Source organism: Pongo pygmaeus, chromosome 8 (assembly GCF_028885625.2).
Source record: "Pongo pygmaeus isolate AG05252 chromosome 8, NHGRI_mPonPyg2-v2.0_pri, whole genome shotgun sequence".
Classification (NCBI taxonomy): domain Eukaryota; kingdom Metazoa; phylum Chordata; class Mammalia; order Primates; family Hominidae; genus Pongo; species Pongo pygmaeus.
This window is the reverse complement of record NC_072381.2, coordinates 130,234,888-130,257,650: the sequence shown is the minus strand read 5'-3', so window position 1 is coordinate 130,257,650 and position 22,763 is coordinate 130,234,888. Positions and strand designations below refer to the sequence as shown.

The following is a 22,763-nucleotide window of genomic DNA, read 5'->3' as shown; positions in this document are numbered from 1 at the left end:
TGGGGAAGTGGTGGGGAGCAGAGATAGTCCCTCTGCTCTGAAAGCAAAGAGGATGGGAAGGCCGCTCTTACAGAACACTCCGTGGCAGGAGGGATGGCCCCCATTACTTGGAGGACACACTGGCTTAAGGCATTTTGAGGAGGCCAGCTCTGGTTTCCTCGCCTCCTGCCACACCCTCCCAGTGGATTTCTCCCCTGTGGTTCTTCTTTAAGCCACAGTTGCTGTTCATCCAGGAGTGTTCATTTCTTCTCATCTATAAAGCCTGTAAGTGATTACATTCAACATAGAGTTTTACTGGCCTGGATGGCCCAGGATGTTACAAGGCTTTGCCAATGTCTCCTGGGGGAAAAGCAAGCTATTATAGCAGGCTGGGCGGCGTCCTACAAAACCACCATTCCCTAAATACCATTTGATTTGGATCCTTGGATTCAGTTTACACAGAGGTCAGGTGACCAACCATCTAGAGGAGTTTCCAGGACCTGGAGATGTCAATGTTAAAACCAGGAGGATCCTGGCAAACCAAGACAGTTGGTCACCCTCATGAGTGGCTACTGTCCAAGAAACTCATCCTTACTTTCAAAATGCTGCTGGTCCCATGCACTTCATCACTGGAGGGCATTTTTAGAAATGTAAAATTATGTAAAATTCCAAACATACAAAATGGTTGAAAAACTAGGACACAGACATTCACGTCCCCATGAGCTACATTCAACAATCTAACCTGTGCCATGATTGTCCTTCTCTGTACCTGTGTGTTTTTTGAGCCATTTGAATGTGAGCTTTGGACATCATGACTCTTCACCCTTAAACACACAGCCTGTGTTTCTTAAAAATCAGGAGATTTTCGGCTGGGTGTGGTGCCTCACACCTGTAATCCCAACAATTTGGGAGGCCGAGGCAGGTGGATCATGAAGTCAGGAGGTTGAGACCATCCTGGCCAACATAGTGAAACCCTGTCTCTACCAATAATACAAAAATTAGCAGGGCATGGTGGTGTGTGCCTGTAATCCCAGCTACTCAGGAGGCTGAGGCAGGAGAACCACTTGAACCAGGGAGTCAGAGGTTGCAGTGAGCCAAGATGGTGCCATTGCACTCCAGCCTGTCGCGAGACTCTGTCTAAAAAAAAAAAAAAAAAAAATCAAGAGAATCTCTCACATATCCATACCACTATTATGCCTAAGAAAACTCACAATCATTTCCCCAAAGGTCCCATGTTTTTTCCAGTTTTTTCGAAGTTGATGCCAATTCAGGGCGCTGTTTCTTTCTTTTTATTTAAAAAAAAATTTTTTTTTTGAGATGGAGTTTTGCTCTTGTTGCCCAGGCTGGGGTGCAGGGGCGCGATCTCAGCTCACTGCAACCTCCGCTGCCTGGGTTCAAGTGATTCTCCTGCCTCAGCCTCCACAGTAGCTGGGGTTACAGGCACCCGCCACCATGCCCAGCTAATTTTTTTTTTTTGTATTTTTAGTAGAGATGGGGTTTCACCGTGTTGGCCAGGCTGGTCTCGAACTCCTGACTTCAAATGATCCACCCATCTCGGCCTCCCAAAATGCTGGGATTACAGGCACGAGCCACCGTGCCTCGCCCAAGCTTGCTTTAAAAGAAGATAGCAGGCCAGGCACAGTGGCTCAAGCCTGTAATTCCAACACTTTGGGAGGCTGAGACGGGAGGATCACTTGAGGCTATGAGTTCAAGACCAGTGTGGGCAACATAATGAGTCCCCATCTCTTCAAAAAAACTTAGCTGGGCATGGTGGCACATGCCTGTGGTTCTCAGGAGGCTGAAACAGGAGGATTGCTTGAGCCCAGGAATTTGAGACTGCAGTGAGCTATGACGGCACTACTGCACTGTAGCCTGGGTAATAGAGCAAAACCCTGTCTCAAAAACAAAATAAAACAAAACAAATAAATAAATTAAAAATTAAAAGAGGATAGCAATAACTTTTTAACAGAAAGGGGGTTGATTAAATAAGGGTGTCAAATAGTTGATAATCCTTGAAAGTGAGGAAGGAAAAAAATTGTGGTTCTTTTACTATCTCACTTTTGTATGTCTTAAAACTTTCGTATACAAAATTTAAAAATGGGCATGTGGCTGGGCATGATGGCTTATGCCTGTAATCCCAGCACTTTGGGAGGCCAAGGCGGGTGGATCACCTGAGGTCAGGAGTTCGAGACTAGCCTGACCAACATGGTGAAACCCCGTCTCTACTAAAAATACAAAAATCAGCTGGGCATGGTGGCGGGCGCCTGTAATCCCAGCTACTCGGGAGGAGGCTGAGGCAGGAGAATTGCTTGACTCCGGGCAGCGGAGGTTGTTGCAGTGAGCAGAGATCACGCCACTGCACTCCAGCCTGAGCAACATAGTGAGACTCCGTCTCAAAACAACAACAACACCACCACCACCAAAAAAACAGGATCATGACAGATTGAGAAGATGAAGAACTCTTTAAGGAGTCAAGTTGTACAAAATGCATCTCCTAACTTCCCATCTTATGTGTATGCCAGGGATTTACCCTGTGCTTAGTATTTCCAGAAAGCAGTTACTTACTGTTCCCCAATTCCACTCACATAGACATACCTTGAAACTATGGACAAAGTCTTTTTTGTTTGTTTTTAAGATGGAGTCTTGCTCTGTCACCCAGGCTGGAGTGCAGTGGCGCAATCTCAGCTCATTGCAACCTCCACCTCTCGGACTCAAGTGATTCTCCTGCCTCAGCCTCCTGAGTAGCTGGGATTACAGGCGAGCACCACCACGCCCGGCTAATTTTTTGTATTGTTAGTAGAGACAGGGTTTCACCATGTTGGCCAGGCTGGTCTTGAACTCCTGACCTCAGGTGATCCACCCACCTCAGCCTCCCAAAGTGCTGGGATTACAGGAGTGAGCCACGTTGCCTGGCCCCGGACAAGGTCTTTTGGATGATACACATTCTAGCACAGATAAATCATGCTTCAAATCAGTTGAGACCGAATGGCCCCCACCCCTACTAAGCAGAGCCCACAATTGATTGGCCACAATGAATGTCCCAAACAAGTACAGATTTACTTTGCAATAAAACACCTCCCAGACTTGTTTGTATGTGGACTGGACTAACAAGGGTCTACATCTCCTAATACTTAATACAACCTAAGTAAACACCTGGCAGGAAAGGCATTGTCCAGCATTACAGCAAGCATGACACAAGAATCTTTCAAACAGGCCGGGTGCGGTGGCTCATGCCTGTAATCCTGGCACTCTGGGAGGCCGAGGCGGGCAGATCACCTGAGGTCAGGAGTTCAAGACCAGCCTGGCCAATATGGTGAAACACCGTCTCTACTAAAAATACAAAAATTAGCTGGGTGTGGTGGCACACACCTGTAGTCCCAGCTACTCAGGAGGCTGAGGCAGGGGAATCTCTTGAACCTGGGAGGTGGACATTGCAGTGAGCTGAGATTACAGCACTGCCCTCCAGCCTGGGCGATGGAGCAAAACTCCATCTCAAAAAAAAAAAAAAAAAAAAAAAAAACTTCCAAAGAGAGTATCTGCGAGATCAAGGAAAGCTGCCTTACATTTTAAGACTCAAAACATCCACGTTATAGTAGACACACTTTTGCCTTAAGAAAAATATAAATAATTGCTCCAGTTTTGAATTACCTTCAGTCTCTGAAGTTATTTCTTAAGTGCTTCTTGGAAATTTAGGAAATGGATTCTGAACTAAGTAAAGTCGAACAGGCTCCAGATTTATTAGAAAAAAAAATCAGTGTCAAGGCAAAACAAAATGTGATTTTTATCTGGAAATGAGATAAAGGTTGACTGAAGGGAAGAGACGAGCATCAACAAGGTTGATCTTATACTGGCCACAGATCTGAAAAATTCAAGCGTGGTAAAGAAACCCAGAGAATCGAGAATGTTTCTAGAATCCCCTCTAAGGTGGTGTGCATGAAATAACTCATGTAGTCAGTGACCACCATTTCTGAAGTCTTTTATTATACAAACACTTACTGCAGAAAAATTATAAAATGCAAACAAATCAAAGAGAGAAAAATTATCCATCTTGCCATATCCTGGTACAACATTGTTAACATTTACGTGAATATCCTTCCAGATTGTTTTCTATCAAGAACAATACTAATATTTTTCCCCCATAAAAATCAGATCAAACATACTGTTTGGACACCTGGGTTTCTTCATTTGGTATCTTCCATGTCAAGAAATCTTTTTTTTTTTTTTTTTTGAGACAGTCTCGCTCCGTCAACCAGGCTGGAGGGCAGTGGTGCGATCTCAGCTCACTGCAACCTCTGCCTCCTAGGTTCAAACAATTCTCGTGCCTCAGCCTCCCCGGTAGCTGGGATTACAGGCGTGCATCACCACACCTGGCTAATTTTTGTATTTTTAGTAGAGATGAGGTTTCACCATGTTGACCAAGCTGGTCTCGAACTCCCTACCTCAGGTGATCCACCCGCCTTGGCCACCCAAAGTGCTGTGATTATAGGCGTGAGCCACCCCAAGTGGCCTTGCTTTGTTTGAATAGAGACAGGGTTTCACCATGTTTTCCAGGCTGGTTTTGAACTCCTGAGCTCAAGCGATCCACCTGCCTCAGCCTCCCAAAGTGCTGGGATTACAAGTCTGAGCCACTGGCCAACCCATCTTTTTTATTTCCACCTTAATATTGTTAATGGCTGCAAACACTATTTCTTCTGGAGTGTATCAAAATTTAACCATTCCCCTACATTAGCATTAATGTCACTTCCAGGTTTTTGCTATTAGAAATATGCTGCAATGAGCTTTCTTTTGTTAAGCACTACATTCTGGACCACATGTCACATCTGGCATCCAGAGGGACATTTGCTTGCAGATGTTACAAAGCCTCACTGCTAGAAGGTAGTCCTCCTCCCACCTCTAGGGATCAGAAGAACCCCAGAGTAACCCAGTTTGGAGGTACTCTATGTCCTGACTCGCCTTATTTAGGACATTACAAAAATCGCTGTATAAAAGTAAGACAGCTGAGCTAACTCCCAGAACTTTTCCAAAATCTGTTTGTCATAAAGTTGAAAAGTAAACATTTTCCATTATTTATCGGCACCACATTTACGAATCCATTTGCCTTCAGGCTTCCTGCCTGTCTCGTGGAATTCAGGTTTGTTATGGGAAACGATGAAGCAGAGCCTAATGAAAAAAGGAAGATCTTTCAGTAACTGAAATGAAACCTACAGCCAAGCCAAGTCAGATTCAGAACACAGTTAATAACCATTAGTTAGTTCCACTGTATTCTTATTTTACATCATCCCAGATTATTTTTATCTCCTTAAAACATAGGCTTGTAAGACAATTTAAATATTTTTGTTAAAGCAGTTATGGTCAATGCCCCACTGTGTCTGCAATTAAAAAAAAATGTATCCTGAATATTTGGGGATGAGATTTCTGCTTTGATTTTACTCCAGAAAAACCAATTACAACATGTAATCGGGCATTTCCAGACTTTGAAGTAAGTAAAAAGAATCCAGTCTCCTTTTCTCCAAATTCTTAGAGATGTTGAGTAGGATCCTAAAAGGCTGTAATTCACACGTTAAAACCCTGCTGAAAACACTCTCCCCTTGCATTTTGGAAGAGAGACGTCACTCAGCGGGAATGGCTCCCTCAGAATCCAGAATACACCTATTAGCCAGCCGACCCTTGTTCTAAAGTGATCCCACAATTCCTAAGATGCTCTCAGGCAGCAAGTTCTACAGCATCTCGACTGTTAGGGAATCCAGGCTGAGGAGTCACTTTAAATAAGATCAGTTCCTCTGTGGAAGATGCCTTTTGGGGACCTTTCCAAGATTCAATTTTATACGCAGTTGATACTTAGTTCTGTAGGTAACATGAAATCAACAGAAACATTTTGGAAACAGAAACTCCTGAAAATCACAGAAACATTTTAGCAAGTTGTGTTCCTGGATGTCTCCTGAAACCAGCTTGACAAAAACTTTGTACGAAGATGAGTTTTAATGCCCTTTAAAAAGCTCTTTTCAGTCCATGATGAACTGCCAGAATGAGTACACTGAGGCAGGGCCTTGTCCGGTGCTGAGACAGACATTAAAACAATGGTACCATGATTAAATAAGTTTTTTATTGTCACATTTAACTGCTTTGTCAGATATACATTGTAGATTTCAGTATGGCATCAAAATAAAAATATTTTCCTGAATGTCAAAATCTGAACAGAGGAGATGGTAACGGCACTTAAAAAAAAATTAATTCACACTGGCGCTGAAGCTGCGTAGTAGGTAGCTGACAACAACTGGAACACATTTGCAGATAAAGTGGTCTGCAGCGTTTTAAATCAAATGGCAGTGGTGTAAGGCCAATGAAACCAGGAGAGTAGTTAAAAGACAGACCCCCATAGAGTGGCGATCCAAAGAACGGCAGTTCTAGCATTTCATTTTCGGTCTATATGATACTGTCTAATTTAGTATTGGAACTGGAGCTCAGTGAGTAAATGTGTATCCTATAAACTGAAACTACTTTTTCAGAACCCAGATTTTAAGCCTCTCCAACAACTTCCTTATTCTTACAGGTTTTAACTAGTTCAAAGGAAAGGCAGTTAAACTCCAAGTATTAACCTCATGGCTGTCCTTGTCATAAATGGTGGGTCTTGCTGTTTCCAAACCAGAAGCCCAACATGCTCCTGAATGTCTTAGTGGTTTCACACATTGTGGGCAAAACTAGAAAACAAGTAGTCATTAAATAAAAATGTAAGTGCATCCCAAGAGAGTCTCCACACATACTGCAATTATTCCCCAAATGGCAACTCAAAATAAAATAAGTATGGTTATTCAGCTTGACAATGAATCTTTATTCACCAAGATTCCCAAACAGTTTACTATTAAATGTCTTTCCTCCACAAATAAAACTAACACTAGATTTGTCAGAAGATCTAAATGAGTTATATCTCCTCTGTATGAACTCAGCTAAACCTACCGTGTCTGGAATCTGTTCATTATAAAACTCACTCCTGTTCTCCACTGCTGTGTGTCCTCTAAGATTCCAGAACAGAGACCATAAATGTGCCAGTGCAACACAGTAGTCACTGTAATCCATCAAGAAAAAAATAATTAATTTCTTTTATGACGTATTTATTTGGATGATTACTTACTGGTAATTAGTATCTCTACTTTTTTTTTTAAAGGCAACCATTTTAAGTGATAATACATATCAAGCTAGTAGAAAAAAGTTGGAAGCCCTCTCTTTTATCTCACAAAGTCATGCAGACAAGAGAAGGTATATCTGATTTGTTCCAATCAGGCTTCTTGGAATTATCAAAATTTCTTTTCTGGCAAAGATGAATTTGGCTCATCATAGAAAGAAGTTCTTTGAAGGCTGCTGCTAAACTTGTTTCCCTTTGAAAAAGTAAATTTCAAGGCATGATAGTGCAAGAGGTAAGTTTTTGATTTATAGAACATTTATAGACTAATTGTGCTTAGTCTCTAATTTCCAATTTATTTTAAAGAACAGAAACTACGCTGATAAGTTTCACTGTGCCTAAATTTACCAGTACATCCATGAATCGCACCAGAATTAGGACAATTTGATTATCTTAATGATTCTGTCATGAAACTTGCACACTGTATCCAAAGGTAAAGAGCAGCGGATGGAGGCTCCCACAAGTTCTGTGCACAAGGACTCTCTTCTCGGGAGTCAAGGTATCTGAGAAAGCAGTTCTCCCCTCCAGATTAAGTTCTCAAAAACCCTCTCCGTAAGCAATGAAGAAAAACAGTGCTAGGTGGAGAGTTTCTTTTATTTAGTTAAATCTGGGAGGTCTGAGTGTTCCTGGGGTCCTCGTCGGGATGTGTCATGGGTCGAGAATCCTTCGAATGTGAGTATTCACTATTAGAAGGCTCTGTAGGGTCAATCAAATTTTCATAATCACTGTCGTCTGAATCCTCACCACTGTCTCCAGCTGCTCTTTGGGGAGGAGGAAGGTCAGCCCCACTTCCAGGATACTTCAGTCCGGCACTGGTGGAAGCATAATTGGAAGAGCCCACAGCTTGAGGTCGAGGCATAAAGACACTCCTTTCCATGCGAGAGTGGCTCAAAGTACTTTCTTGATTGTTTGGGTGAAAATCAGAATAGGGGGGAGGAGGATCCGAGGCCTCTACATCTCCAAGTGTACTTCTACCTTCAGCTGCAAACCCAGAAGACGGCATCCGAGGACTGAACACTGGGTCCAAGCTTTCAGACGGCATCTGTCTGCTTAACACTGCCTGCTGCAATCCTGGATGAAAACAAAGAATATTCTAACACTTTCTAGATTCTCACAGCTTTTCATCTCAATGTATAACATGGCCAACCTGAATGTTCTGGAAAATAGCAGTGAGGCAATGAAGTTGACTGTCACTATTAATTATTTTACAATTGCATAGTACTTGATAATTTACAAGATATTTCCCTACACATTAATTCATTTAAGGCCATGACAAATTTCTGAAGTGTTATCATTATCGTTATTATTACTGTTTCCATTACAGATGCAAAGAAACTAGAGTTCTGAAAGGTGAGGTGATGTGACTAAGGGGACAGCTGGAAGTGGGCCTGAGACTCAGAATGCAGGCTCTGTCGCTCCACATCCTGTGCTGGTTCCCTGGCGTGGGGCTTGCTGTGTCACACTGTGGGGCCCAAAGGTTGAAATGGAAACGTCGTATACATGGAATGGAAATGTGAGATTCTTTCTTTGGCAGCCTCCTATCAAAAAACCGATTTCTTTATAGCTACCTGTCATAATACACCTCTTTCATAATACACTTATACACCTTAAATAATAATACACTTATACACCTTTATAGCTACCTGTCATAATGCACTTATACACCTCTTTCATAATACACTTATACACCTTAAATAATAATACACTTACACACCTTTATAGTTACCTGTCATAATACACTTATACACCTTAAAACTTTAAAAACCGTATGTTAAGCAGATACTGAACCACAGCTTTACTCTATTTTTATTAACGTTGTGAAAGAACCCACATAATCCATATAGCCTTGAAAGTTTTTGTAGGTAACATTTCAATTTTTAAAAAATATTATAAAACTGATACACACTTGTACAATATTTAGAATATTTAGAGAGGAAAAAAGAAAATAAAAGCTGCCCACAATTCCATCATCCCAATAACACTGTCAGGATGAAAAGGGCACAGGCTTTCAAGCGGAGAGACCTAAATTGTAAGTATCAGATCCTCACTTCCTTGCTGTGTTACAGAAGTCACTAATCCTTGCTGAACTCCAGTTTTATTATCCAGCTTTGGGTGTCTGTCTGTACATGTATATAAAACATGGCTGACATTACCTGGTTTATACTGTTTTATATCCTAGTTTTTTGTTTGTTGAGACAGGGTCTCACTCTGTCACCCAGGCTGGAGTGCAGTGACACAATCACGGCTCACTGCAGCCTTGACCTCTCAGAGTCAGGTGATTCTCCCACCTCAGCCTCCCAAGAAGCTGGGACTAGAGGTGCACGCCACCATGCCTGGCTTTTTTTTTTAAAGTAGAGATGGGGTTTTGCCATGTTGCCCAGGCTGGTCTTGAACTCCTGGGCACCAGTGATCCACCTGCCTCGGCCTCCCAAAGTGCTGGAATTACAGGCGTGAGCCACCATGGTTGGTCTAGTTTTTCTTTCTTTTTGTTTTTTTTTTTTGGGGGGGGACAGAGTCTCGCTCTGTCGCCCAGGCTGCAGTGCAGTGGTGTGATCTCGGCTCACTGCAACCTCCGCCTCCTGGGTTCAAACGATTCTCCTGCCTCAGCCTCCCGAGTAGCTGGGATTACAGGTGCCTGCCACCACGCCCAGCTAATTTTTGTATTTTTAGTAGAGACAGGATTTCACCATGCTGGCCAGGCTGGTCTTGAACTCCTGTCCTCGTGATCCACTCGCTTTGGTCTCCCAAAGTGCTGGGATTACACGTGTGAGCCAGCACGCCTGGCCTCTTTATTGTATTTATTTATTTATTTATTTTTTTGAGACAGTCTCACTCTGTTGCTCAGGCTGGAGTGCAGTGGTATGATCTTGGCTCACTGCAACCTCCATCTCCCAGGTTCAAGAATTCTCCTGCCTTGGCCTCCCTAGTAGCTGGGATTACAGGTGCACACCACTATGACCGGCTAATTTTTGTATTTTTAGTACAGACGAGGTATCACCACTTTGGCCAGGCTAGTCTTGAACTCCTGACCTCGGGTTATCTGCCCGCCTCAGCCTCCCAAAGTGCTGGGATTACAGGCGTGAGCCACCGCGCCCAGCTCTATCTATATTTCTGATTATTTCTAGAAAAATGTAACAGTAAATCAGACTGTTATATTTGCCTGGAAACGTAAGTTACATTTTAACTGGATTATATATATTCTTATGAAATTAGAACAATTTAGCCTAACCTTATCTTTTACACTTGATATTATCTGCCATACATTTATAAATTTTACACACAGGTATTAATCCTGGTGGTGTTACAGCGAACATGGCTGTTATGCTGGAATTATTAGGTTTATGGGCCTAATTCTCATTCAATCAAGTTTGTTCCTTAGCCTAATGGTGTCTGTTCATCCATGCCTACCAAAACTAGACATTTAAAACCTTTACTAAGACCAGACATAGAGCTAAAAGAATATTTGGTAGCTCCTCTATGAGGCTATATTAAAACAGGACACAGGCTGGGTGTGGTGACTCACGCCTGTAATCCCAGCACTTTGGGAGGCCGAGGCGGGTGGATCACCTGAGGCCGAGACCAGCCTGGTCAACATGGTGAAACTCCATCTCTACTAAAAAACAAAAAAAAAACAACAAAAAAACCCAAAAATTAGCTGGGCATGGTGGCAGACACCTATAGTCCTAGCTACTCGGGAGACTGAGGCAGGAGAATCGTTTGAACCCAGGAGGTGGAGGTTGCAGTGAGCCAAGATCACGCCACTAACTCCAGCCTGGGTGACAGAGGGAGATTCCGTCTAAAAAAAAAAAGACAGGACACAGTGCCTACCTGCTGGACATGCCAGGGGTAACTTAGTAACAACCACCACATTCACTGTAACTAGATCCAATGGTCAATATATACACAAATCTGTATCAGTAACTTCTTGGGATTTATTCTAATTTCCACTTCAGCTTTTCTACCTTTCGTCTTTTCCTTCAAGTGTCAGAGAATTGAGGGGGCTACTATGAAAAACAGCACTTGCCCTCCAGAGAAGCTGAACAAGAGACTGCTCTGCCCTAGCTACGCTAATCTGAGACTTGATGAGCGTAGAAAGAGGCACATAATTTATTTTATAGTATAATCTGATGTTTAAAACAACATTTCCCTGATACTGAATGGTAAAATTAACAAGAAACTTACTTCTTTCTTGTTCCTTTTCATTTTTCCTCTGAGTGATTTGTCTTCTTAATTTGTTCACTTCCGCCTGACAAGATTCAACAACTCGCTCACTCTTTTCAACATCTGCACACACTGCCTGAGGAAAAAAATGACAACAAGGTTAGCTTCAAGTTCAAGCACAAGGCATTCCATAAATTCAGCGCTGATTACAACTCTAGGAAAAGTCCAGATGGTTTATTGAGTTAAAAAGCAGCCACATAAGGTAGAACAAAATCATGAAAGCCCAAAAGACTAGAATTGTTATTATTCACTGATTTGCTTTAATTTTAAGATGATTATGCTATTTCGCTTATAAATTCTTGACCAATAAGGGTAAGATAGGAAAGATCTACTCTTTCCTTTGATTAATCATTTTTATTGAAATGAAAAGGGAACTCTTGGTACCAGTTTAGTATACAAAGGAAGAACAAAAGATAAGACAGGAATAAGATGCTTTCAACTTTTATTTATTACCAACATTCAAAAAATCAGATAAGACAATTTAACAGAAAATATTTTTAAAGACAAGTTGAAAAAAGTTTCAAAGTCAAGGTTTAATAAAAGATAGCTATCTGAGACTACATCTGTGTAATTTAGCTATTTATAATCCCGAGAACACTCAATGTGATTTGGTATTTTCAAAGCAGGCCTTATTCAATCAACAATGAAATATAACAGCCACTTTTGGCCAGTGCTGATATTCTGAAAAGGGCATGGTCATGAATTCAGGACAAAAAGCTATTTTCCACTGCAAGTTCCTTCCATAGCAGAAATACCAGAAGCTTCCAGAAAGTAGGCTGGTGACCAGTGAGTCTGTATGAAGTTCCCTATACTGGCAGGTGCACAGTGACCCTAATTTGGAACACTAGACTGGAAATGGTTCTTGTATGCTTCTCCTTTTGCCCCGGGCTGAACTCAGCCTGTTTTCCTCTTTTTCAGTATCTGCCTTCATTCCTCTTTTTACTCATTGAGGCCTTCATCCTTTTTATTTTTATATTTTAGAGATGGGGTCTCACTCTGTCACCTGGGCTGGAGTGCAGTGGCACAATTGTAGCTCACTGCAGCCTTGACCTCCTGGACTCAAGCAATCCTCCTTCCTCAGCTTCCCAAGTAGCTGAGGACTACAGGTGCATGCTGCCACACCTGGCTAATTTTTAACTATTTTGTAGAAATGGGGTCTCATTATGTTGCCCAGGCTGATCTCAAACTCCTTGGCTCAAGCGATCCTCTTACCTAGGCCTTCCAAAGTGCTGGGATGACAGGTGTGAGCCACCATGCTGGGCCAAAGCCTTTTTCCTTAAAGTCAGGCTTTCTCCAGGTCTGGGAGAGCTTCATCAACTTTACCACTTTCTTTGCTGCACTCAAAGGCCAGTTCAAAGGCTCTTTTGTTCTTAGGTTTTAGAGCAAACTACTCCTAAGAACACAGCGGGGATGATGAAAAGAATGTGGGAAAGTATCGTTAGCACCGAGCTCAGTATTTGGCTCACAGGAGATGTTTCCATTGATGTCTGTTGCATAAATGACTAGGAACGAACAGGCTCTGCCGAGATCCTCCCACTCGATGGAGGCAGCTGGGGCAAAGTGATTGAACTAGGATGAAGCAGCAGAGATGCAACCAGTTATGGCTGCCTTTTGATATTGTCTCTACTTAGAATATAACTGATGGAGACAGCTATGTTCTTAGCAAGCCTTTCTACATTTTCCTAGACAAACTACTATCACAAATGGGGCCATAAGTATTTGAAACAGTAGTATTAACCATCTACTTCAGGCACAGAGTGAGTGAGCCAGGCTTCTGCAAGACGGCACGAATCATTATTCCACAGCTTGACTCTGTTCTGGGAAAGCAGATTCTGACTTTCGGATCCTAACTCTATTTGTCAGTTGGAAGATAATTCAAAATTAAAGTAGAATTAAAAGCTTTTGGGCAAGACAAATAAGATGAAAACTAATAAATAAATCAGTTACCTGAACTTTCTCCTGAAGTGCATTATAAACCTGATAAATCGCCCTGATGTCCTTCATCACTCCATCCTTGTCAAAAAAGTCAGTACTAGAAGACAAACAGAAAAAAGATGCCTCAAGGTTATCATAACTGCTGTGAAATGGAAAGGCATTTTTCCTGTCTCTTCCACTTTATTGTCTAAATGCTGTGACTCCAAGGTGACAGTGTTTAAGGAATAATGCCCATACCACAAGAATTACAGAAGAGAAATTTAAAAAACCCATGTTACCAAGATCATTTAAAAAATAATAAAAAGCTATGTATTTTTCAGTGACTATGTTTAGCTTTTGGAACCTCAGAAATAATACTCTATCCAAAACTTTTGTATCAATTACAAAAAATATTGTGGCAAATTATTTAAAAAATTCATAAAAATAAACTATCTTTCCAACAAGAACAAAATTTTGATATATGCTGGTGGTATCTAGACAATTACCTTACTGTATTCTTCAATTTTAATCATATCAAACTTTGTTTTACATTTTTCCATACACCTTTTAAATGTTATTAACAAAAGAAATATTGCTAACAAAAGAAAAAACTAGCACTTTACCTTTCAACTTACCCATGTTCTTTAATCACTTTGGCATAACTCTGAGAAGTATTTGGCACTGAAGACACTTTGTACTCTTGCTGGCTAGTATTTCCTAGATTGGGAATAGCGAGTGATATCCTTTGATTATACCTATGGGAAAAATTCAGAAACAGATCATGTTAAATGTACCATTCTATCATATTCAAGTGAGATTGACAGTTTTAAAAAAAAAAAAGGGCTGGGTGTGGTGGCTCACACCTCTAATCTCAGCACTTTGGGAGGCCCAGGCAGGCAGATCACCTGAGGTCAGGAGTTCGAGACCAAGACCAGCCCGGCCAACATGGTGAAACCCTGTCTCTACTAAAAATGAAAAAAAAATTAGCCAGGCATGGTGGTGCACACCTGTAGTCCCAGCTACTCGGGAGGCTGAGGCAGGAGAATCACTTGAACCCAGGAGGTGGAGATTGCAATGAGCCAAGATTGTGCCACTGCACTCCAGCCTGGGCAACAGCGAGACTATATCTCTAAATAAATAAATAAATAAATAAATAAATAAATAACTTTTAAAAAAGGGCATGCGTGGTGGCATGTGCCTATAGTCTCAGCTACTTAAGAGGCTGAGGTAACAGGATCAGGAGTTCAAGGTTGCAGTGAAATATGATAGTGCCACTGTACTCCAGCCTGGTGACAGGGTAAGACCCTGTCTCTAAAATAATAGTAATAATAAAATTAAAATAAATAAAATTAATTAACTAAAAAAAGAATGGGGCTTGGTGACAGGAGTCTTAGTTGCTGACATTGTTAAACTAACAGGAAGGTCTCACAGAGTACCTCCTTCTACAGACAACCCAAGGATACATGAATTAGTAATGTTTTCCCTTCCTGTAAAGTAAAACCTTGCTTATCAACTCCTTGAGAGCAGAGGTCATGCCTTACACATCTTTTGTATACCCACAGTGACTGACACAATGCTGAGCCTGTTGTAAGTGCTCAAGAAATACCCACAGATTACATAATGAAATCTTATAAAAACCTTTTTAATAATTAACAATTATTTTCACTGATGTCAATTTAATTTATTCTACAACAAATAAACTTCCAGAGGGAAACCATTTTGCTGTTTACAAACAGACAACATGATCATATAATCATAGGGGTGTTTTTTTTTTTTTTTTTTGGTTTAACAAGTTCACAATGCAAAACCCCTATTAACCAGCAGGTGGATCAATTTCACAATTTTGTATTTGAAATTTATGTTTCAAAATTATAATCAGACTTCCACAGCAATAAAACTGCATTTCCACGTAGTGGATTATAGAGAAGCAAATGATGATTTCCAGCTATTTATTCCTTATAAGAATTTATGCATAATAAACATGTCTTGTTAATGCTTCTTGATCCAAAAACAATTTTATGTAAATAACTGACAAGAAAAATACCTTCTGTAACCACAAAAATAGCTAAAGGAAATAATACAAGTTTTTATTTAAAGATGCATGAAGTTTTGGGAGGCCGAGGCAGGTGTATCACCTGAGGTCAGGAGTTCAAAACCAGCCTGGCCAACGTGGGCAAAACCCTGTCTCTACTAAAAATACAAAAAAATTAGCCAGCATGGTGGTGTGTGCCTGTAATCCCAGCTACTCGAGAGGCTGAGGCAAGAGAATCGCTTGAACCCGGGAAGCAGAGGTTGTAGTGAGCTGAGATTGCGCCACTGCACTCCAACCTGAGTGACAGAGCTGGACTCCGTCTCAAAAAAAAAAAAAAAAGCATAAAATGCACTATAATGCATATTTTTGAAGTCATGAATCTCAATGACTTGTACCAACATCCTTTTTTTTTTTTTTTTTTTTGAGATGGATTCTTGCTCTGTTGCCAGGCAGGAGTGCAGTGGCACAATCTCGGCTCACTGCAACCTCCACCTCCAGGTTCAAGCGATTCTTCTGCCTCAGCCTCCCGAGTAGCTGGGAATACAGGCACGTGCCACCACACCCAGTTAATTTTTGAATTTCACCATGTTGGCCAGGATGGTCTCGATTTCTTGAACCTCATGATCCACCCGCCTCGGCCTCCCAAAGTGCTAGGATTACAGGCGTGAGCCATTGCGCCTGGTCCCAACGTCCTTCTTATACGTGAGGCAGATGGAAAAGCAAGCTTTACCTTCTGTTTGGTCTAAAGAGTACATATTCTAAAGCATGAGTGGAATTGTTGGCAGTGGAGATGAAGCTGAAGAGAAGAAAGACGAGGTCGGGCACGCCCAGGATGCGGGTGAGCTGCTTGTGAAGAACCTGCTCTCTGTAGGACATCTGCTGCTGCGTATTGCGCCGGAATCTGTACCACCCAATGACTTTCTGAAAGAAAAGTGTGAAAAGTTGCATGAAATCTTACAAACTTAATTCTGAATGTATCCATACAAACACACGTGCACAAATGTCCATAGCAGCTTTATGTGCAAAAGCCCCACCCTGGAACAACCCAAGCGTCCATGAGCAGGAGCATGGATAAACAGACTGTGCTTCAGGCATACACTGGAATCCTACTTAGTGATAAAAAGGAACATGAATGAGTCCCAAAATAACTATCCTGAGTGAAAGAGGCTAGACACCTCCTCACTAAAAGAAGTATAGGTTATAGGATTCTATTTATACAAAATTCTAGAAAATGAAAACTAATCTAGTGACATAAAGAAGATCAGTGGTTAACAGGAATGGGGGGAGAAGGCAGGACTGGAAAGGCACAAGGAAGCTTTTGTAGGTGAAAGAGACGCTCGTTATCTTAATATGGTGATGGTTTCACAAGTTTATACATACATCAAACTTCTAAGAGCATACATTTGAAATATGTATTATATGTCAATTTTACCTCAATAAATCTATTTTAAAAGTTTAGCTTTTTCAGCTCTAACTATAGCATAACTAAACTGGCTAACGAAACTGTTATGCTCTCTGGAAGAATACTTCTCATAATGGGATTTGTTAGTCATCAGGAAGACAGATGACTTCAGAGATATCTGAAAGACTGCTAAAGTGCAGATTCCTGGACCCTATCCCTAAAGTGCAGATTCCTGGACCCCACCCAAATCTGCAGAATCAGAACCTCTCAAAATAGACCCAGGAATCTGAATTTAAGTAAGTTTCTGAATTTTTCTTTTGCATATTGAAATTTAAAAACATCTGTTTTCAAAACATTTAATTCTTTATTAGAAGATCAATCTTCATACAGCTTCCTTCTTTGAAACCAGCTCTGAGTTAAAATCTTGTTTTAAGAAGCAAAGGTAGTTTAAATCTATTAGTGTCATATTAAAATTAAAATTAACAGTAAATTGAGATTGTTTTGACATTTTCATGTAGAAAGTAAGCCAACTTACTTTTCTGAGGCTAGCATTGTCACAAATATTTTCACTAATTATTACACCACTCTAAGTGAATAATGTTTTCTCCATTGAGTTAATATCACATGCAAAGAACTATAGAGAGCAAAGAAATAAGCAATAGTTCCTGACTCAAGGAGTACTACTGAACATAAAACATACCTTCCCATAGATTAAAGCAATTAATTCTGATATCCCTTAAATAAAAAGAAAACCCAAGCCTTTCTCTCAGGGTATAATCTTTTTTTTTTTTTTTTTTTTTTTGAGACAGTCTTGCTTTGTCACTCAGGCTAGAGTGCAGTGGCATGATCTTGGCTCATGGCAACCTCCACCTCCTGGGTTCAAGCGATTCTCCTGCTTCAGCCTCCCGAGCAGCTGGTATTACAGGCATGTGCCACCGCGCCCGGCTAATTTATTTTTAGTAGAGATGAGGTTTCACCATGTTGGCTAGGTGGGTCTCGAACTCCTGTCCTCAAGTGATCCACCTGCCTCAGCCTCCTAAAGTGCTGGGATTACAGGCATTGAGCCACTGTGCCTGGCCTCAGTATATAATCTGACAGAAGAGATGTTTTGTCCGAAGTTACAGAGCTCATGAGTAACAGCCAAGATGTGGAATCAAGATGCCTGCCTCTTTCCACTGGGCAACACTAACTTTCACATTCGACACTAGACATGATGGTGGCCATAAAAAAGGTAAAAGTAGTTTTCCTTTCAAGAAAACTTGGATACAATTAGATAGAGCTATTGATGTATGTGAACACGGCACATTTCATTCTAAGATTCAATACTCTGTAACCAACTCCTACTTGGAATGTTGGAATTACCTACTTAGCAGACCTCAGGCATGCCCCACACTTCCCCTGCCTTCCTGCAAAGACCTGAACAGTGCTCAGCACACTGGCTGTTTTCATGAAATACTCATTGACTAGCAGAATCTTGCAAGTGGCTATCGGATGACTAATAGTGCTTTTCAGTTATGCCAATTCGAACTATTTTATTTCATTTTTTTTCCCAGCTGCCTTTTTTTTTTTTTTTTTTTTTTTTGGTTTTTGAGATGGAGTCTTGCTCTGTGGCCCAGGCTGGAGAGCAGTGGCACGATCTTGGCTCAAGCAACCTCCACCTCATAGGTTCAAGCAATTCTCACGCCTCAGCCTCCTAAGTAGCTGGGATTACAGGAGTGTATTGACACAACCAGCTGCATTTTTAGTAGAGATGGGATTTCACCATGTTGGCCAGGCTGGTCTTGAACTGCTGACCTCCAGTGATCTGCCAGCCTTGGCCTCCCAAAGTGCTGGGATTACAGGCCTGAGCCACAGTGCCTGGCATATAATAGCTTATTGATTTGATAGATGCCAACAGTTTTAAATAGATTCTCCTGGCTGGGTGTGGTGACTCACTACTGTAATCCAAGCACTTTGGGAGGCCAAGGCAGGAGGATCACTTGAGCCCAGGAGTTTGAGCCCGGCCTGAGCAAGACAGCAAGACCCCATCTCTACAAAAAATTTAAAAAGCACATGCCTGTGGTCCCAGCTACCCAGGAGGCTGAGGCAGGAGGATCATTCGAGCCCAGGAGGGCCAGGCTACAGTGAGCTGTGATCATGCCATTGTACCAGGGTGGCTAACAGAGCGAGACCCTGTCTCAAAAAACAAAACAAAACAAAACAAAACAAAACAAAACAAAACAGATTCTCCTGTCATTCTCATCAATGAAGGATGAGATGCCAAATTAATGTGTATTGGTGATATCTTTGATTCTACCTTTTAGAGCTAACGAACAAACTAGTTGCAAAGCTGAGAAACTAAGTCACTGATGTTGAAAAGCACATTTTGCATAGCTATATTTGGGACACGATGAAGAATTATGGATATCTTTCCCTAAAACCTTGTCTCTGCTTATGTTTCTCAGCCAATTTTTCATACAGACTATTCTATCCACAGACCATAGACTATTCTCTACTCTAGACATTTGCTTACATTTTCATCCCAATATGGGCATGTTTATTGTCTTTAGCTTGTGTTCTTTTGGCCTTATGATGATACAAGGATGGCTGTTTCAGTTACTGTTAACAATTTCAGAGCTTCCGGAAAGCACGAATCCTCCTTACTTGCTTTGTTTGGCCTTAGCCTAAAAGCCGAGGCTTGTGCAAACATTGTAAGCACATATGGATTCTGCCAGAATAGTAATTCAGCCTGTGACCAAACTGTACCTACTGGGGGATTTTCTTATCAAAAACGTTAGCCTCTATCTTAAGCCTAACATTTTACATGTACCTTGTGGGTCATATAACCACCCTTTTGAGGTAATGATACAATTTTGTACTTATCCTAGGGGAAAAAATCCAAACAAGAATTATAAAGCTTTTTTTTGAAATCTAAGGTATATATATCATCTCTGTCTTTGTGCTGGAAATTCAGATTTTTGAAAAAAATCCTTACAGAGTTCATACTTTCTATAAGGTACCAAAGGAAATATATAGCTCCCACTCTCAACAAATATCATGGAAATGAAACATATTTTCCAAGTAAAGTGAAGCAACAAACTCGTATCACTAATTGCAAAGGAGAACACAAACATTTGTTTTAGCACAAAATTCTAAAAAATCAAAACTAGAGACCAACTTTTAACTGTTTTGAGACTCTTGGCCGCAGAAAAAGCAGTCAACTTTAGATAGCAACCAACGAGTGGCCTTCTGTGTCTCAAACAGCAAACCTTCTTAAAAATGCCAAAATTAATTTACAAATGTGTCCCTACCTACTATTGAAAAGATTACATAGTAGAGTCTTCCTTTTTTTTTTGAGTTGGAGTCTTGCTCTGTCGCCCAAGTTGGAGTGCAATGATGCGATCTCAGCTCACTGCAACCTCCACCTCCTGGGTTCAAGCCATTCTCCTGCCTCAGGCTTCCGAGTAGCTGGGATTACAGGCACCCGCCATCATGCCCAGCTAATTCTTGTATTTTTGTAGAGACAGGGTTTTGCCATGTCGGCCAGGCAGGTCTTGAACTCCTGACCTCAGGTGATCCGTCTGCCTCAGCCTCCCAAAGTGCTGGGATTACAGGCATGAGCCACCGCGCCTGGCTGTAGAGTCTTTGTTTTCAATTTATTTTCAATTATAAAATACATAGTCATTAAAAGAAAAAAAAACCTTATCAAATAAATTCTTCCTTCATCAATAGATACCCGCACCCTTTATTCACTCCCTTTCCCAAGTCTGACTAGCATCCTTTCAGATCGTTTCCTGTGTATTTGAACACCCACTCAGGCTTTTGTTGTTATATAAAATGGGCTCAAACTACAATACTGCTTTTTTTCATGTAACATAACTTAGAGATCTTTCTATGTCATTACATGAAAACGTCTCTCCTTCTTTTTAAGGACTGCTTCATCTCCCATAGTATGGAAGCACCAACAGAACTGACTTCACTGCTCCCCACTGCTGGACATTTAGGTTGCTTTCAAAATCCCCCCTACAAAATAACCAAACAACAAACATCCTTGTGCACTGGATTGAGGCCGGACGGCTTGGTTTAAACCATGGCTCCATCATGAATTGCTGATGACCTTAAGCAAATGATTTAACCTTAGTTTCCTCAACTATAAAATGAGCAATTTGCCTCGCGGGTCTGGTGCAAGGATTAAATGTATCAATACATGTGAAGTGTGCAGAACATGGCCCCGCACAGAGTTCAAGTGTTCAGTTATTCCAGGTTTTTGTATTGTTGTGCCCATGTAAAATTATTTTCTTGAGCCAGATTCCTAGAGGTGAAACGGCATATTCAAAATTCTTTCGGTGACTGCAAAACTGTCCTCCCAAATCTCTGTATTCATTTAGATTCCACCAACTACTGCTTCCCCGTTACCCGCAGCCTTGCCAACACTGGATATTACTAACCTTTTTACTCTTTTCCCAATCTTATGGGCAAAAAATAGTATCTCGTTTCAATTTGTGTTTCCTGATTGAGATAGAGTATCTTTTCAGTTGTTTCTTGGCCATTTGTGGATTTCTTCTTTTTTTTTTCCAAGACAGGGTCTCGCTCTGTCACCCAGGTGGGAGTGTGCAGTGCAGTGTGCAGTTGCTTACTGCAACCTCCGCCTCCCGGGTTCAAGTGATTCTCCTGCCTCAGCCTCCTGAGTACCTGGGACAAGAGGCGCGTGCCACCACTCCTGGCTAATTTTTTGTATTTTTAGTAGAGACAGGGTTTCACCATGTTAGCCAGGATGGTCTCAATCTCCTGACCTTGTGACCCACCTGCCTCGGCCTCCCCAAGTGCTGGGATTACAGGCATGAGCCACCGCATCCAGCCGATTTCTTCTTTCTCTTGTGAATTTCCTGTTCATGGTCCTTACTCATTTTTCTCACTTAAAATTTTGAAATCTGCCAGGTGCAGTGGCTCACACCTGTAATCCCAGCACTTGGGGAGGCCGAGGTGGGCAGATCACTTGAGCCCAGGACTTTGAGACCAGCCTGAGCGACATGGCAAAATCCCGTTTGTACTAAGAACAAAAAATTAGCCAGGTGTGGTGGTGCATACCTGTAGTTCCAGCTACTTGGGGGGCTGAGGTGGGAGGATCACCTGAGCCTGGGAGGTCGAGGCTGCAGTGAGCCATGACCATGCCACTGCACTCCAGCCTGGGGGACAGCATGAGACCCCCATCTCAAAATAAATAAATACAAATAAAATAAAAATTTGAAATCTGTTTTTAAAAAATACTTCCTGGTACTTCTAATATGTAGTTAGTGCTCTAGAAAATTGTGCTCCAAAAAGAATCTTTATAGAACAAATTTTAGTTTTAGAAAGTATAATTAAGATTCATGGCTGGCTGTGGTGGCTCATGCCTATAATCCCAACACTTTGGGAGGCCGAGGCAGGTGGATCACCTGAGTTAGAGATCAGCCTGGGCAACATGGTGAAACCCCATCTCTACTAAAAATGTAAAAATTAGCCAGGTGTGGTGGCGCACCCCTGTAGTCCCAGCTACTCAGGAGGCTGAGGCAGAAGAATTGCTTGAACCTGGGACGTGGAGTTTGTAGTGAGCCGAGATCGTGCCACTGCACCGCAGCCTGAGTGACAGAGCCAGACTCCATCTCAAAAAAATAAAAAACTTAAAAAAAAAGTATAATAAAGATTCATAATTTAAAATATGAAAAATGAGGAGGTAAGGCAGCATCTGAGAGATGAGGGACAGGCTGCTAAGAGATGCCAGAATGTCTGCTCCCAGGCAAATCACTAGTATGAGATGCCTGTGGCTGCTTTAACACCCCTTCCTGGTTGGGCAGGCAGCTTGGTTAGACTACAGGATGGGGCACCTCTTGAGTTTACCATCATGCATAAAGCCATTTGCCTTTCTTCTGACCTATCCTTCCACACTTCCTGTCCTTCCTTTTATCCTTACCTGCTCCTGTACATTAGAAAGGCTGTTGTTTTAATATAACTGCACTTACTCCTGACACTGTTAAACAATGGCATTTTGATTCCTGTTTGACAAGTTGAAAACTTTTATT

General features: G+C 41.5%; 1 protein-coding gene across 1 annotated transcript in view; it reads right to left on the bottom strand.

Annotated features, from left to right (window-relative positions):
* Positions 1-6,062: 6,062 nt before the first annotated feature.
* Positions 6,063-22,763, bottom strand: part of ABRAXAS2 (abraxas 2, BRISC complex subunit) — a 35,045-nt gene continuing 18,344 nt past the window's right edge. Inside the window, exons 5-9 of the mRNA XM_054437170.2 lie at positions 16,054-16,244; positions 13,927-14,046; positions 13,325-13,409; positions 11,339-11,453; positions 6,063-8,227 (exon numbers count right to left, since the gene is read on the bottom strand). Of these exons, the coding sequence (XP_054293145.1) occupies positions 7,758-8,227; positions 11,339-11,453; positions 13,325-13,409; positions 13,927-14,046; positions 16,054-16,244 (981 nt within the window). The 3' untranslated portion in view covers positions 6,063-7,757. The remainder of the gene's footprint in view (positions 8,228-11,338; positions 11,454-13,324; positions 13,410-13,926; positions 14,047-16,053; positions 16,245-22,763) is intronic.